Source organism: Canis lupus, chromosome 28, assembly GCF_011100685.1.
Source record: "Canis lupus familiaris isolate Mischka breed German Shepherd chromosome 28, alternate assembly UU_Cfam_GSD_1.0, whole genome shotgun sequence".
Taxonomy (NCBI): Eukaryota; Metazoa; Chordata; class Mammalia; order Carnivora; family Canidae; genus Canis; species Canis lupus.
In genome coordinates this window covers 13,175,477-13,190,126 of record NC_049249.1, presented here as the reverse complement: position 1 = coordinate 13,190,126, position 14,650 = coordinate 13,175,477, and the positions used below count along the sequence as shown (strand labels likewise).

Here is a 14,650-nt window from a genome sequence, read left to right as displayed (position 1 = left end):
AAATGGGAGGTTGGTTCTTCCATGCTAAGGCTATCTGCCAATGGCAAATGCTTCTAGTTGCACCAACAGCATTCCTGAAGCTTGCCTCTGCAGCGCTGCATCACGAATCAGACACAGTTCCCTCAGTGAGGAACCACTGCACTGGCAAACCCATTAATGGAAGACCGACCACTGGACTGCAACCTCCATGAGGCACTTCGGGGAAAATTCCCCAAATCAGGAGGAACATTCTTTACTCCACAACAGTGTCACATCCTTGAGTCCTTTGTGATTACAGGCGAGATCCTGGTACAGGTGTACAGGAAGTCAAGCAAAAGATCTGAGCCTGATTTTATGGAAGATGATTAATCATTAAAAAAAAAACTATAAAGTGTAATGCATCGGTAGACGTGTTAGCGCAGGATTCTTTATAGTTTTTCGGATTCCGCAATATTTGAATCACTGGTGGCTTCTGCCAGTGCCACTTCAGCGAGCGGCGGAGTTGGAGGATAGATGGTAGAGGTCTGAAGAAAAGGTGAAATGCAGACAGGGTGGAGACGATGTGGAGTTTAGAACATGGCTTGAATGGAGAGCTTATAGTTTGGAAGCCTGGGAAATCCTATGTGGGTTCTCTCAGCCAGGAGAATGCCCAGGAGACTTAGCGGACTGGAAGCGAGCTGCCCTCATCCCGACCCTTTCTCTGGCCAGGTTCCTGTGTGCCCCCGGGAGCAGCTAGGGAAGGGCTTTTCCTGTGGCGGTTACCGGAAGTGACGCACACATCTCGCGAGAAGAAAGACGCGCGAGTCTCGGCGGCCCGGAACCGGCCTGGGAAGAGTGGCTGAACTTCAGGCCGCCAGCCCTCCCGCCCCATGGAGCGGCCCCCGGGGCTGCGGCCGGGCGCGGGCGGGCCTTGGGAGATGCGGGAGCGGCTGGGCACTGGCGGCTTTGGGAACGTCTGTCTGTACCAGCATCGGGTGAGGTGGGGCGAGAGAGGGAGCGGCGGTGGGTGTTTGTCAGAGCGTTTGTGGAACACAGCGACTGTCAGTACGTGAGACATTGTCGGTGAGACTTTGGGCAGCACCGTGGGCCGGTGAGCCTGTGTGAGTGAGTGTGTATTACTGTGCTTGTCGGTCTGGTGACTGAGTCCGAAGCTGTATCTGAGGTCCTGGGTCAGTGTGTGAAATAGAGCTCTTGTGGGGGAACTTTTGGTACGAACGTCAAGAAGTGACAAACTGTTTACCGAGTGTGACACTGCGATTGTGTCTCCGAGTGTAGAGGGTGTCGGGATGTGGGAGGCAGAGCCACATTAGAGTGTGTATTGTGAGCATGAATGGGTGAGAAAACGGGACTGAAGAAGGGGGTTGTCTGTTGGAATGTGTGTTCAAGTGTGTGCTTGGAGGCTGTGTGATATTTGTAGGGGCTGGAAGAGACAAGGAAGGTTTCGGAAGCATCCAGTAGGCTTCAGATCTTGGAATGCGTTCTGAGTAGGGAACAGTGTGAGGATCAGCTTGGTGAAATGATCATGGCTTCCTAAGGGAAGGAAGTAGATTGGGCGTGAGGTGGAAGACAGCTAACATCGGAGTCAGGAATTTTGCTTCAATTTAATTGAAAATGTTTAAGCATTTAGCAGCAGTTAATAATCATGTTTGAGCCATGCATCTTTCAGTATACCAATAAAAGCTATGAAACCTTTCCCCAGCAAAATGCACAGTTGCACATCCCCACCACCTTAGGTGCTGCCATTTGAGGGGGCTCATGCTCTCCTGAAGGATGTTCACAAACCTTTTAGAGGTATTAACCCTTGACTGATAATCTTTGCAGTGTTGCCTTTGTTTTTGTCATCTGTATTTTGTGTAAGATAGTTATATACATCATAGGTCTGTTTGAAAGTTAAAGAAGTTAATATGGGTAAAGCTAAGTACAATACCTGGCCTAAGTTAAGCCCTCAAGTGTTAGTTCCTGCTGCTGTTGTGTTGTTGCTATTGTCATCTTCTTTACCATTATTTTGTTTTCTTCTTTACCATTATTAATTAAACTTAAAAAAGGATACGTCAAGATAAAAGTGGCGCCCTTGGAGGACTGTTTTGTAAAAGATAAATCTGAGTGAAAAACACGGGACAAGATGAACAATTACAATATTATTCAAATGCATGCAATTGGCTTGTAAAGGGAATAAATGAATTCAAGATTTGCTTGAATCTTAAGGAATAGGGGTATGGGTAGAGAGCCCATAATATAGGATGGGAGGTAGGGGCATGGGAGTATACCTGGGAAAAATAGGTATGTTTGTGTGGCAGTCACAATGACAAATGTCAGTGATGGAGCTGAAGAAATGTTGTGAAGCAGCTTTCTAGATAGAGCATGGGAGGACATCTTGAAGAGAGGGAGAATGGGAGGTGAAGGACTAAAGCATTAAGTACTCTGACAGCTAAACAAGTAGTAAATTTAATAATTCTCACCATCAGAGAGTACATAAGGCACTTAAAGAGAAAAGAAGGAGCCAAGTACTTCCAGTGAAATGTTGCCTTTGGTGTTGTTATCTAAGCCTGTTCATTAGCCTGGTCATAAAAAAATATATGCTTGGTAGCTTGCTTTGTGACTGCTTTTCTTGGTCACTGGTTGGAAATAGATCAACACATCATTTTTTAAAAAAATTGTGATAAGGTATATATAATGTGAAATTTACAATCTTAACCATTTTTAAGTGTACAGTTCAGTGGCATTAAGTACATTGACATTGGTATGCAACCATTACTACCATCTATTTCTAGAACTTTTTCACTTTACCAGTCTGAAACTGTATTCATTAAACAATAACTCCCCATTTCCTCCTCCCCCTGCCCCCTGGCAACCACCTTTCTACTTTCTGTCTCCATGGAATTAATTACTTATTAAATGGAAGAGATTTGGGTTCCTCTAGAATCCTAGAAATCTCTCAGGAACTTTCCAGGTATCTAGACTGGTTCTTTCCTCAAATTGGAACATTTGACAACGGGGCTTGTAGTGGAAAGAGAAGAAATACTCTAAGACTTGGAAATAGCTTCATTACTTTTCCAAGCCTGACTTTGGATTTGCCCTTAACAGTTTTCAAGATCTTTGTGTTTTGGTGGAAGCCACGTCCCCAGTATTTTATCTATATCTCTTAAATCACAATGAGGAAGAGAAAAGGATGTGAGATGGTTTATTTATCAGATTATTATGCTGGGATGGGTGCTGATGGTATCCCAGTCAACAAAAATCGTATTTTCTGCCCTCAAGGAGATTTCAAGTCTAGTGGGAGAGGTAGACACAAAAACACTTTAAGTACAGCGTGGTAACCTATATAACAGATATATTTATAAATTTTTTTTTAATTTTTATTTATTTATGATAGTCTCACAGAGAGAGAGAGAGAGAGAGAGAGAGAGGCAGAGACACAGGCAGAGGGAGAAGCAGGCTCCATGCACCGGGAGCCCGATGTGGGATTCGATCCCGGGTCTCCAGGATCGCGCCCTGGGCCAAAGGCAGGCGCGAAACCGCTGCTATGATAGAGTGGCAAAAATAACCAAAGAATTCTTCCTAGGGAATAATGTAGCACTTCTCAAAGTGTGTTTGGGAAAATTAGTCCTGTGAAATGCTTTGAAAAAAGGATACTGTAGTCAAATACATTGGGTAAATTCTGTATGTAATATTGTTTCACTTGGAGAGTGATATTAGCATATTAAAAGTGATATTAGCATATTAAAAGCTCTGAGAAGTTCTTTAGTAAAGAAACTAATTTAACTTTGTATTTTCCAGTTTTTTTATTTTGGTAAAATAGATAGTATTTACCATTTTTAAGTGTACGGTTCTGTGGTTATTTTTTTTTTTTTTTTTTTTTTTTTTTTTTTTTATTTTTATTTTTTAATTTTTTTATTTATGATAGTCACAGAGAGAGGGAGAGAAAGAGAGACAGGCAGAGGGAGAAGCAGGCTCCATGCACCGGGAGCCCGATGTGGGATTCGATCCCGGGTCTCCAGGATCGCGCCCTGGGCCAAAGGCAGGCGCCAAACCGCTGCGCCACCCAGGGATCCCCGGTTCTGTGGTTATTAAGTACATTCACATTGTTGACAACAATCACCACCATCTGTCTCTGGAATATTCCCATTTTTTAGAGCTTATTGTTTGTGGTTGTACCACATTGTCTCCATGGTGGTAAAAGCTTACATGGGACCTAACTACAGCCAGGTACCTGCTCAAAACGGAAGAAAGGTTGAAGGGAGTTAGGACTATATTTAAGCTAGATTGTAGTGTGTTCTAATTCCTTTCTTCTTTCTTTGTATATGGACTGTCTTATTATCTCTTTTTCCCCTTCATCATCCTTCTGTTCTCATTTAGAATTTCCTACACAAATTAATGTCTTGCTTCTTCATCTATATACTATATTGTTTTTTCTTCCTCTTTGGGCCTAACTGCTCTTCCTGGGCTGCATTATTACTGTTGCCAGAATGTGATGAGTCTGGCTATTTCTGTAATGTGCATCAGGTTGGATTTAATTTCGGTCAGAATTGGCTAAATTACCAGAGCTATTAAGTTCATTTTATAGATATGGAAATAGAAATATGGCCATTGTTAGGATTTTTTAAATGTCATTTGAAACGTAAAGATTAGGAACACATTTTGGAGTTTTTTGTTGTTGTGGGTTTGGTTATATTGAAGCTATTTCTTGCTAGTGAGGCCAGGTAGCCCTGAATTATCATCTTCATTCTAGTTACACTGAAGGCTGGGGTCCTTGTTAGCTGTCTTCATTAAGCTTAAAAAGGGGTTTGTTGGGGAGACTGGTCTTTGTATTTTTCTAGCTCTGTGTGGGAGACAGTTTTCTGAAGAGACCTGTAATGGGATCAGGCTCAGTTACTTTCTGCTTGTGTGCTTTGATATGTTTGAACTTTGATTGATTGTTTCTTCTCAAGCCAACCTGGAACCTGAGAGTCTCACTTTTCATAACTTACAGCTTTTCTTAGTATTTCTAAACAAAAATTGTTAGTTACCTATGAACCAGGGTGACAGTGATTTAGTGATTTCTTTAAATCACTAAAAAAAGTAAAAGGGATTTGGTTCATTCTATAAAGAAGTGTTCATTTAAGTATTACTAAAAATCCTCAGCTCTAAATATATTAATACAAGAGGTCTTTTATTTTATTTCCTCTGAGAGAAAAAAATGTGTCTGTCTGATCTTGGGCATTTGACTGTCAAGATTTTTTCCCTCTCTTTCTTTTTTCTTTTTTGTTATTGCTTTTTATTTTAATTCCGGTAAACATACAGTGTTATATTAGCTTCAGGTGTACAATATAGTGATTCAAAAATTTTGTATATTACTCAGTACTCATTATTATAAGTGTACACTTTAATACCCATCATCTATTTCACCCATCTCCCCACCTACCTCCCTTTCTGGTAACCATTGGTTTGTTCACTGTAGTTAAGAGTCTGTTTCTTGCTTTGTCTGTCTGTCTGTCTCTTTCTTTGCTTGTTTGTTTTGTTTTTTAAATTCCACATACGAGTGAGATCTTGGTATTTGTTTTTCTCTGGCTGACTTATTTAGCATTATACTCTAGCTCCATCTGTGTTGTAGCAAACGGCAAGGTTTCATTCCTTTTTATGGCTGAATAACATTCCATTTTATACTACATCTTTATCCATTCATCTATTGATGGACACTTGGGGTTGCTTCCATAATTTTGCTATTGTAAATAATGCTGCAGTAAACGTAGAGATGTCTGTGTCCCTTTGAATTAGTGTTTTTGTAGTTTTGGGGTAAATACCCAGTAGTGTGATTACTTCACCATAGGGTAGTTCTGTTTTTTAACTTTTCACAGTACCTCTATACTGTTTCCCACAGTGGCTGCACCAGTTGCATTCCTACCAACAGTGCACAAGGTTTTTCTCCACATCCTCATCAAACTTGTTGTTTATTGCGTTTATTTTAGCCATTCTGACGAGTGTGAGATGATATTTCATTGTAGTTTTGATTTGCATTTCCCTGATGATGAATGATGTTGAGCAACTTTTCATGTTATCTGTTGGCCATCTATGTATCTTCTTTGGGAAACTGTCTATTCATGTCTTCTTTCCATTTTTTAGTTGGATTACTTGTTTTTTGGATTTTGAATTATATCAGTTTTTACACTAACCTTTTACCAGATACGTCATTTCCAAATATCTTCTTCCATTCAGTGGTTGCCTTTTAGTTTGCTGATTGTTTCCTTTGCTGTGCAGAAGCTTTTTTTTTTAAAAGATTTTATTTATTTATTCATGAGAGACACAGAGAAAGAGATGCAGAGACATAGGCAAAAGGAGAAGCCGGCTCCCTGCAGGGAGCCCAGTGCGGGACTAGATTCCAGGACCCCAGGATCACGCCCTGAGCCAAAGGCAGACTCTCAACCACTGAGCCACCCCGCTGCCCCTGTGCAGAAGCTTTTAATTTTGATGTAGTCCCAATGGTGTATTTCTGCTTTTATTTCCCTTTCCTCAGAAGACATATCTAGAAAAATGTTGCTATGGCTAATATCAGAGAAATTACTGCCTGTGTTCTTTTCTGGATTTTTATGGTTTCAGATCTCATATTGATGTCTTGAATCTATCTATCTATCTATCTATCTATCTATCTATCTATCTATCTATCTATCAATCATACATGCATGAGCAGGGGAAGGGGGGTGGATGGGAAGGTCAGAGGAAGAGAGAGAATTTTAAGCAGGCTTCATGCCCAACATGGAGCCCAAAAAAGAGCTTGATCTCACAACCCTTGAGATCATGACCTGAGGCAAAATCAAAGAATCAGATGCTCAGTTGACTGGTGGGCGCTGACCTCCCTGTATTTAACCCCTTTTGAGTTAATTTTTGTGTATAGTGTAGGAAAGTGATCCAGTTTTATTCTTTGCATGTAGCTGTCCAGTTTTCCCAACATCATTTGTTGAAGAGACTATCTGTTTCCCATTGCATATTCTTGCCTCCTTTGTCATAGATTAGTTGAACATATAATTGTGTTGTTTTTTTTTTTCTGGGCTCTCTCTTCTGTTCTATTGATCTATTTGTCTACTTTTGTGCCACCATACTGTTCTGATTACTACAGCTTTGATATAACTTGAAGTCTGGAATTGTGATATCTCCAGTTTTATTTTTCTTTTTCAAGATTGCTTCAGATATTCAAGGTCTTTTTTTGTGGAATCTTTAGGATTTTCTACGTATAGTATCATGTCATCTATAAATATTGAAAAGTTTAACTTCTTCCTTACTAATTTGGATTCCTTTTATTTCTTTTTGTGGTTTGATTGCTGTGGCTAGGGCTTCCAGTACTATGTTGAATAAAAGTGAGAGTGGACATCTTTGTCTTACTCCTGATCTTGGGGTAAAACTCTCAAGTTTTTCCCCATTGAGTATGATATTTGCTGTGGATTTTTCGTATTATGGAAGCTGGGGTGAAGATCACTTTTGAAGCATTACTTTAATAGTCTTAATGATTTACCCAGCAAAAGCACGTCTCAGGAGAGTGGTGGATACATTTGTTTAGTTAGTAAAGTTAAGAGTTTTGCTTCCTCAGGTTGACATTTCTTTTATAGCAAGTAAATCTGCACAAGAACCTCATTAATATATTTTTCTCTGTTTTTCTATTTTGGCAGGAACTTGATGTTAAAATAGCAATTAAATCATGTCGCCTAGAACTAAGTACCAAAAACAGAGAACGGTGGTGTCATGAAATCCAGATCATGAAGAAGTAAGTGTATTTGATGACTTATATTTCCCCAGTTCTGCAGCCCAGGCAGATGTCATCATAAGAAAGGAGGGGAGGAATCTGTTCTTCTCAGGATATTTTGGGGAACATGTTTTTTTCTTTCTTATCAAATATATATATGTTCTATTTTAAATAATAACATCACATTATGATTAGGTTTAATTTTAAAAGTCAGTTAAGGGGACATCTGGGTGGCTCAGCAGTTGAGCATCTGCCTTTGGCTCAGGGCATGATCCCAGAGTTCTGGGATCAAGTCCCACATGGGGCTCCCTGCGGGAAGCCTGCTTCTCACTCTACCTATGTCTCTGCCTGTCTCTGTGTGTTTCTTGTGAATCAATAAATAAAATCTTTAAAAAAAAAAAAAAAACAGCTAAGGGGGCACTTGGGTGGCTCAGTCAGTTAAGCAGCTGCCTTCAGCTTAGGTCATGATCTCAGGGTCCTGGGATTGAGCCCTGCATCAAGCTCCCTGCTCAGTGGGGAGTCTGCTTCTCCCTCTGGACCTCCCCCCAACTCATGCTCACTCTTTCTCTCAAATAAATAAACTCTTTTTTTAAAAAAAGCCGGCTAGATATTCTCAAACTCAGCTCTCTGTGGACAGAATCTTTTTCTTATGGATATTGGGCAATGTTCATCAGTTATACTTTCTTTTTTTTTTTTTAAAGATTTTATTTATTTATTCATGAGACACACACACACACACACACACACACACACACACACAGAGGCAGAGGCAGAGGCAGAGGCAGAGGGAGAAGTAGGCTCCATGCAGGCAGTCTGATGTGGGACTCGATCCCTGGACTCCAGGATCACACCTTGGGCTGAAGGCAGCGCTAAACCGCTGAGCCACCCAGACTGCCCTCCATTATACTTTCTAGTTAAATATAACCACTATTCTCATTTCTTTACTCCTACCTACTTTTGTTGAATAGTGTATGTGTTGCTTCATACAAAATTACCCCAAAACTTAGTGGCTTAAAACAACTACCATTTAGGGGCACCTGGCTGGCTCATTCAGAACAGCATGTGACTCTTGATCTTGGAGTTGTGAATTCAAGCCCCATGTTAGGTGTAAAGATAACTTAAATAAATTTAAAAACAACAACAACAAACATTTAGTATCTCACAATTTCTGTGGCTTAGGAATTTGGGAGTGACCTAGCTTAGTGATTCTGATGCAGGAGATCTGTCTTGAAATACCCCAAAATGTTGAGTGGAGCTGCAGTCATCCAAAGACTTGAATGGGGCTGGAGTATCTATTTCCAAGCTCATTTATATGGCTGTTGGCTAGAGGTATCAGTTGCTAATCATATGGGCCTGTGTGTAGGGAAGCTTGGATATTTTCATGACGTGGCAGCTAGCTTTCCCCAAAGTGAATGATCTGAGAGAGAGAGAGCAAAGTGAAAATAGAGTCATACAACTGCTAGCTAATAGAGTCTGGATTTGAAATAAGTACTTTCTGACTCTAGGGTCTTTTTTCAATTCACTATTAAAGTACTCAAACTTGGCTATGTGACAGAATCACCAGGAAGCCTTGCTAACTGTATAAATACTCAGGCCCTACACATGGAGAGTCTGTTTCCTTAGGTCCCTTAGGACTGGGTAATCTATTCCAGTTTTGAGATCCATTGCATTGATGATGATGATGGTGATGGTGATAGTGATGATGATGATGATAGTGGCTGGGATGATGTATCATTAAGTTAAAAAAAAGATGTTAGAAAATGTAGTTAGTATGTAGTTAGATATAACATTTATTCAAAAATGTGTTTAAGTACAGATTAAAGCTAGAAGGAAATACGCCCAAATTTTAATACATTATCTCTGGGTGACATTGTAAGTGATTGTGGGAGAACCAGTATGATATAGACTTTGGAGCCACACTGTCAGATTTGAATCCTTACTTGACCACCTCCTTGCTGTGTGATCCTATATTACTTAACCAATTTGTGCTTCAGTTTTCTGAAGTGTGTTGAGACTATTAATGAATTTACCTATAGTAGGATTATTGTGACTAGTAAATGAGTTAAAGTATGTAAAGTAGGTACTGCTTGGCACATAGAAACGTAATAGTAGTGATAGTGATAGTGTTTTTATCTATATTTATCTATATTTTTATCTATTTTATTTATTTTTAAAGATTTCTTTATTTTAGAGGGAGTGGGCAGAGGCTAGAGAGAGAATCCCAAGCAGATTCCCCGCTAAGCCTGATGCGGGACTTGATCCTCTAACCCCAAGATCATAACCTGAGCCAAAACCAAGAAGCAGACGCTTAACTGACCAAGCCACTCAGGTGCCCTTATCTATATTTTATTTTTGAAAATTATTAATTCTTAATTATAAATGAGAATGAGAAATTAGAATATTATAAATAATGCCAGCCGTTCTCCGCACTCTGCCCCCCAATTAACTACCATTTCAAACCCAGGATCTTTTCATTAGAAAAAAAATGTTTGATTATGATGTTCCCCTTCTTTTAGGTTGAACCACGCCAATGTTGTAAAGGCCTGTGATGTACCTGAGGAATTGAATTTTTTAATTAATGATGTACCTCTTCTAGCAATGGAATACTGTTCTGGAGGAGATCTCCGGAAGGTAGTGTGGATGCGTTGAGATGATGAGATAGTAAATCATGAACCTTAGCAATGCTTGAATCATATTTAATATGATGATCTAGAATAAAATTCAGTAAACTGTGGCCTGTAACCTGTTCTTACGACTGTTTTTTTACTACAACATCAGAGTTGAGTAATTATGACAGAGACTTGTGTCCTGCAAAGCCTAAAGTATTTACTGTATGGCCCTTTACTGGGAACATTTGCTACCCCTGATTTAGAATATGCATTTTTTGGTAGGTGATAGTGTTTGCAGGATGGGAGTGGATTGATGGTGTTAGACCAAAATATCCATGTCTAAGATGTTGATAAAGAAGTTGTGTTTTTTAAAAAAAACAATTTTTTTTTTCTAGCACAAATCTTTCTCATGTCATTTTAAATCTGCTGTAGGGCTGTTTTTAAATATGTGAGGTTTTCAACCTTTTTCACTTTCACATACTTTCCCCTTTTATCTCTACCTGTGTAAGTCTTGTCATGAAATTAATTTATTCTCAGTATGGTTTTGGTGATTTTTCCCTTCTTACATTTTCTTAATTGTGACTTATTTCTTATTTGAATATTCTCTTAGTGTATATAGTGATTAATGTGTTGCTACTGCTGCCCAGCAGTATTAGCAGTATACATTTTTAGATTTCTTTGTTTTTTTTTTTCTTCAGCTACTCAATAAACCAGAAAATTGCTGTGGACTTAAAGAAAGCCAGATACTTTCTTTACTGAGTGATATAGGTATGTAATCAGTTTGAAAATACCATCATAATTTAGTGCCCCTTTGGTTTATAAAAGGATCTATATACTACTTGGGAATTAAGAATTTTTGATGTACTATACAAAGCATACACTTTTACCATCTATAAGAAATTATCAGAAAAATTTAACTCTTGTTGATGCTAAAACTAGGATATTTTATTTTTTTGTTTTTCGCCAGGAGACCATTTTTTGACTAATGGATGCTCTAAGTGCTAAGAAAGAATGGTGTGAAATGACCTTATTCAATTTTGCTCCCCCTTCTTCTCTGCCTAGCATAGTAATTTTATTTACCAGTGACGTTGCATCTTTTGGTTATAGGTTCTCAAGTCAACTTGTAGGATAAAATTCCTTTTTAATAAGAATTAATCTGGGACACCTGGGTGGCTCAGTAGTTAAATGTCTACCCTTGGTTCAGGTTGTGATCCCAGGGTCCTGGGATCAAGTCCTTCATCGGGCTCTCTATAGGGAGCCTGCTTCTCCCTCTGCTTATGTCTCTGCCTCTCTCCATGTGTCTCTCATGAATAAATAAATAAAATCTTTTAAGAAAAAAAAAATTACTCCTGAAAAATCCTTAATTAGGCCCTTGGAAGTTCAGAAGCCAAGAATATGTTTCCCTATATATTTTTTCTTTTTTTTTTTTTTTTAAAGATTTTATTTATTTATTCGTGAGAGACACAGAGAGAGAGAAGCAGAGACACAGGCAGAGGGAGAAGCAAGCTCCATGCAGACAGCCTGATGTGGGGCTTGATCCCAGGACCCCAGGATCACACCCTGAGCTAAATAAAGGCAGACACTAACCACTAGCCACCCAGGCCTTCCTCCCTATATATTTTTATTTTGTTTCTTTTTCTAGGTCATGGAGGTCAAGTCTAATTGAAGACGATGATTTAGGTGGGAGGGAAAACTAGGGGGACTTATGTAATTCTACAGTATTTGTTTAATATTAACTGGATTTTCTGTGGAGAGACTATTAACTGGTACAATACCATTAATCATATAATTATGATGGTCTGTGTAAATAGGAGCATCAGAGGGGTGCCTGGCTGGCTCAGTTGGAGGAGCATGCAACGCTTGGTTTTGGGGTTGTGAATTCAAGCCCTACATTGGGTGTAGAGATTACTTAAATAAAAAAAGAGTTTGAACATCAGAGAAGATCTGTACAAAATGTGAGATGAATTTATTTTTAATTCAGTGTTTCTGTTACCTCAAAATACATTTTAAACTTTATTCAGGGTCTGGGATCCGATATTTGCATGAAAACAAAATAATACATCGTGATCTAAAACCTGAAAACATAGTTCTTCAGGATGTTGGTGGAAAGGTAGGTAAAACCTGAAGAACTGTTACATGCCAATTGAATATAGATTCCCTGGTATAATTAGTCTTTGAAATCTGGTGCCTTTCCATAGCATTTTATACTTTTTCTTCCCCAGCCTTCATTTCACTGAACTGTGGTTTTGTGTTTAGATGTTTGTCTCCTCTTCTAACACAGTGTTTCCATTAGAGAAGGAACTGTCCCTATCTTGGGCACTTCTGGTTTTGAATACAGTATCTAGTAGAGATAATAGACAATGAATAAAAATAATTTGTTAATCCCTTACAAAGCACATCCAACACACACACACACACACACACACACTGGATTTGGTTAAGTATATTTACTTAACTGTTTCTTATTTAAGAAAGAACAACCTCATTCTCTTCCCTCAAATTCTAAGTGCTATATATAAGTAAAATTCAAAACCTTGGTTTCTCAGATTCTTAAATGAGTCATCTTGAGAAGAACCAGAAATTATGCATTGACTCCTGGAATACTTGTATTTATCAGAATAATTTGAGCAGTTTTCTTGTGACTAGCACCCAAGTTCCATTCCAATAAAGATGTAAAGCCAAGAGTCTGAACCTTGAATTGGATTGTGTGGTCTTTAGTTAGTGATGATGGTGGTCAGTTGAGGTGATAAAACTGATGGTGCTTCTTAAGAGCCTTTCATGTATGCTTGGCACCAACTATTTCTGCTTCGTTTGTATCCAAAGTCTTCAGGATATTCCTGAAGTTAGATAGGTCTTTACTCACTTAGTGGTATGATTCTTTCTCAACTTTGGAAGTCATCCTTACCTTTCCCTTTTGGTTTAATGGATCAGTCTTATTCTGAATATGCCAAAATAAAAATTAATAGTCTATACTTAATTTTGTTAACATTTTTTACCATGCATCAAAGGAACTATGTTATTCTTTTCTTTCATTATTTCATTGAATCCTAATAATAATTTTGTGAAGTAAAGATCATTAGTAATATCATTATGTAGGAAACTGAGAGAAGTTAAGTAACTTGATCAAGATCATATAAGTGGGCAGCTCAGGCTTGAAATATGTTTGTGATATTCCAGAGCTCAAGCTCTTCCCCACCACCTTCTCCAGAGCCTTATAAGGATATTGTTGCCTTTCCTTTTCAAATTTCTCATTTAATACTTCTTGTTTTGCAGATTATGCATAAAATAATTGATCTAGGATATGCCAAAGATGTTGATCAAGGAAGTCTGTGTACATCTTTTGTGGGAACACTGCAGTATCTGGTGAGACATTAATTGTTTCTTTGAATTCATGTTCTTACTTCTGAAGGTCATGAATATAGTAGTCCAAAAATAAAGTAGCTCTTCTCTTCTAGTGTTGATGTTTGAAGCATTTTTTTTTTTCTTTTTAAGGCCCCAGAGCTCTTTGAGAATAAGCCTTATACAGCCACTGTTGATTATTGGAGCTTTGGGACCATGGTGTTTGAATGTATTGCTGGATATAGGCCTTTTTTGCATCATCTGCAGCCATTTACTTGGTAAGAAATGGAAGAGAACTTTGGTGTGCTTAATGGTAATGTAAATTTTCAGTTACCTGCTTTTTTTTTCTTCCCGCTTCGTATGTGTAATTGCCTTTTAAACGCATAGTTGAATAAAATTAAATGGCAAAAAAAAATCTTAAGAGTATGAGAATGAGTTGTCAACTGAGGTAACTTGTTTTATAGGCATGAGAAGATTAAGAAGAAGGATCCAAAGTGTATATTTGCATGTGAAGAAATGACAGGAGAAGTTCGGTTTAGTAGCCATTTACCTCAACCAAATAGCCTTTGTAGGTAAGTATATTTTAGTTGAGAAAGTTCACCTCAGTTTCTTTAGGATTATAAAAGAACAGTGGAATTGTCTGTTTCAAGTAGTATTGTGTAGTAAAACTTCCTGTGATGATGAAAAGTTTTATGTCTGTGATGGCCACATTGAGCACTTGAAAAATTATAGTATAAGAGAAGAACTCAATTTTAACTTTTATTTAATTTTAATTAATTTTAATTTAATAAATGCAAATAGCTGCTTGTGACTGGGGGCTATATTGGACAGCACAGGTCTAGTGGAAACAAGAACTCCTGCTACAAGAAGATTCCTGGGATACTGAAGTAAATGAGTTCCTTGGACAGTAGAACTGGACTCACCTATTGAAGTTGCCAGTACTTACATATGTAGGTTTTGGGTTGTTTTTTCTGGAAAAAAGTTTGTCCCCTGTCATTTCATGAATTACTTG

The 14,650-nt window shown here is 38.5% G+C and overlaps 1 protein-coding gene across 5 annotated transcripts in view; it reads left to right on the top strand.

Annotated features, from left to right (window-relative positions):
• The first annotated feature begins 778 nt into the window (after positions 1–778).
• CHUK (component of inhibitor of nuclear factor kappa B kinase complex) overlaps positions 779–14,650 on the top strand; it is a 37,118-nt gene continuing 23,246 nt past the window's right edge. For 4 of the 5 annotated variants that reach the window (XR_005380498.1, XR_005380497.1, XM_038578513.1 and 1 more), the window contains exons 1-8: positions 779–953; positions 7,617–7,711; positions 10,207–10,321; positions 10,998–11,067; positions 12,321–12,409; positions 13,573–13,662; positions 13,792–13,916; positions 14,103–14,210. Coding sequence is in view for 3 of the 5 variants with exons in the window: in XM_038578513.1 (XP_038434441.1) it covers positions 849–953; positions 7,617–7,711; positions 10,207–10,321; positions 10,998–11,067; positions 12,321–12,409; positions 13,573–13,662; positions 13,792–13,916; positions 14,103–14,210 (797 nt within the window). In the remaining 2 variants the exon portion in view is untranslated. The remainder of the gene's footprint in view (positions 954–7,616; positions 7,712–10,206; positions 10,322–10,997; positions 11,068–12,320; positions 12,410–13,572; positions 13,663–13,791; positions 13,917–14,102; positions 14,211–14,650) is intronic. The other variant, XM_038578514.1, reaches the window with a different exon arrangement.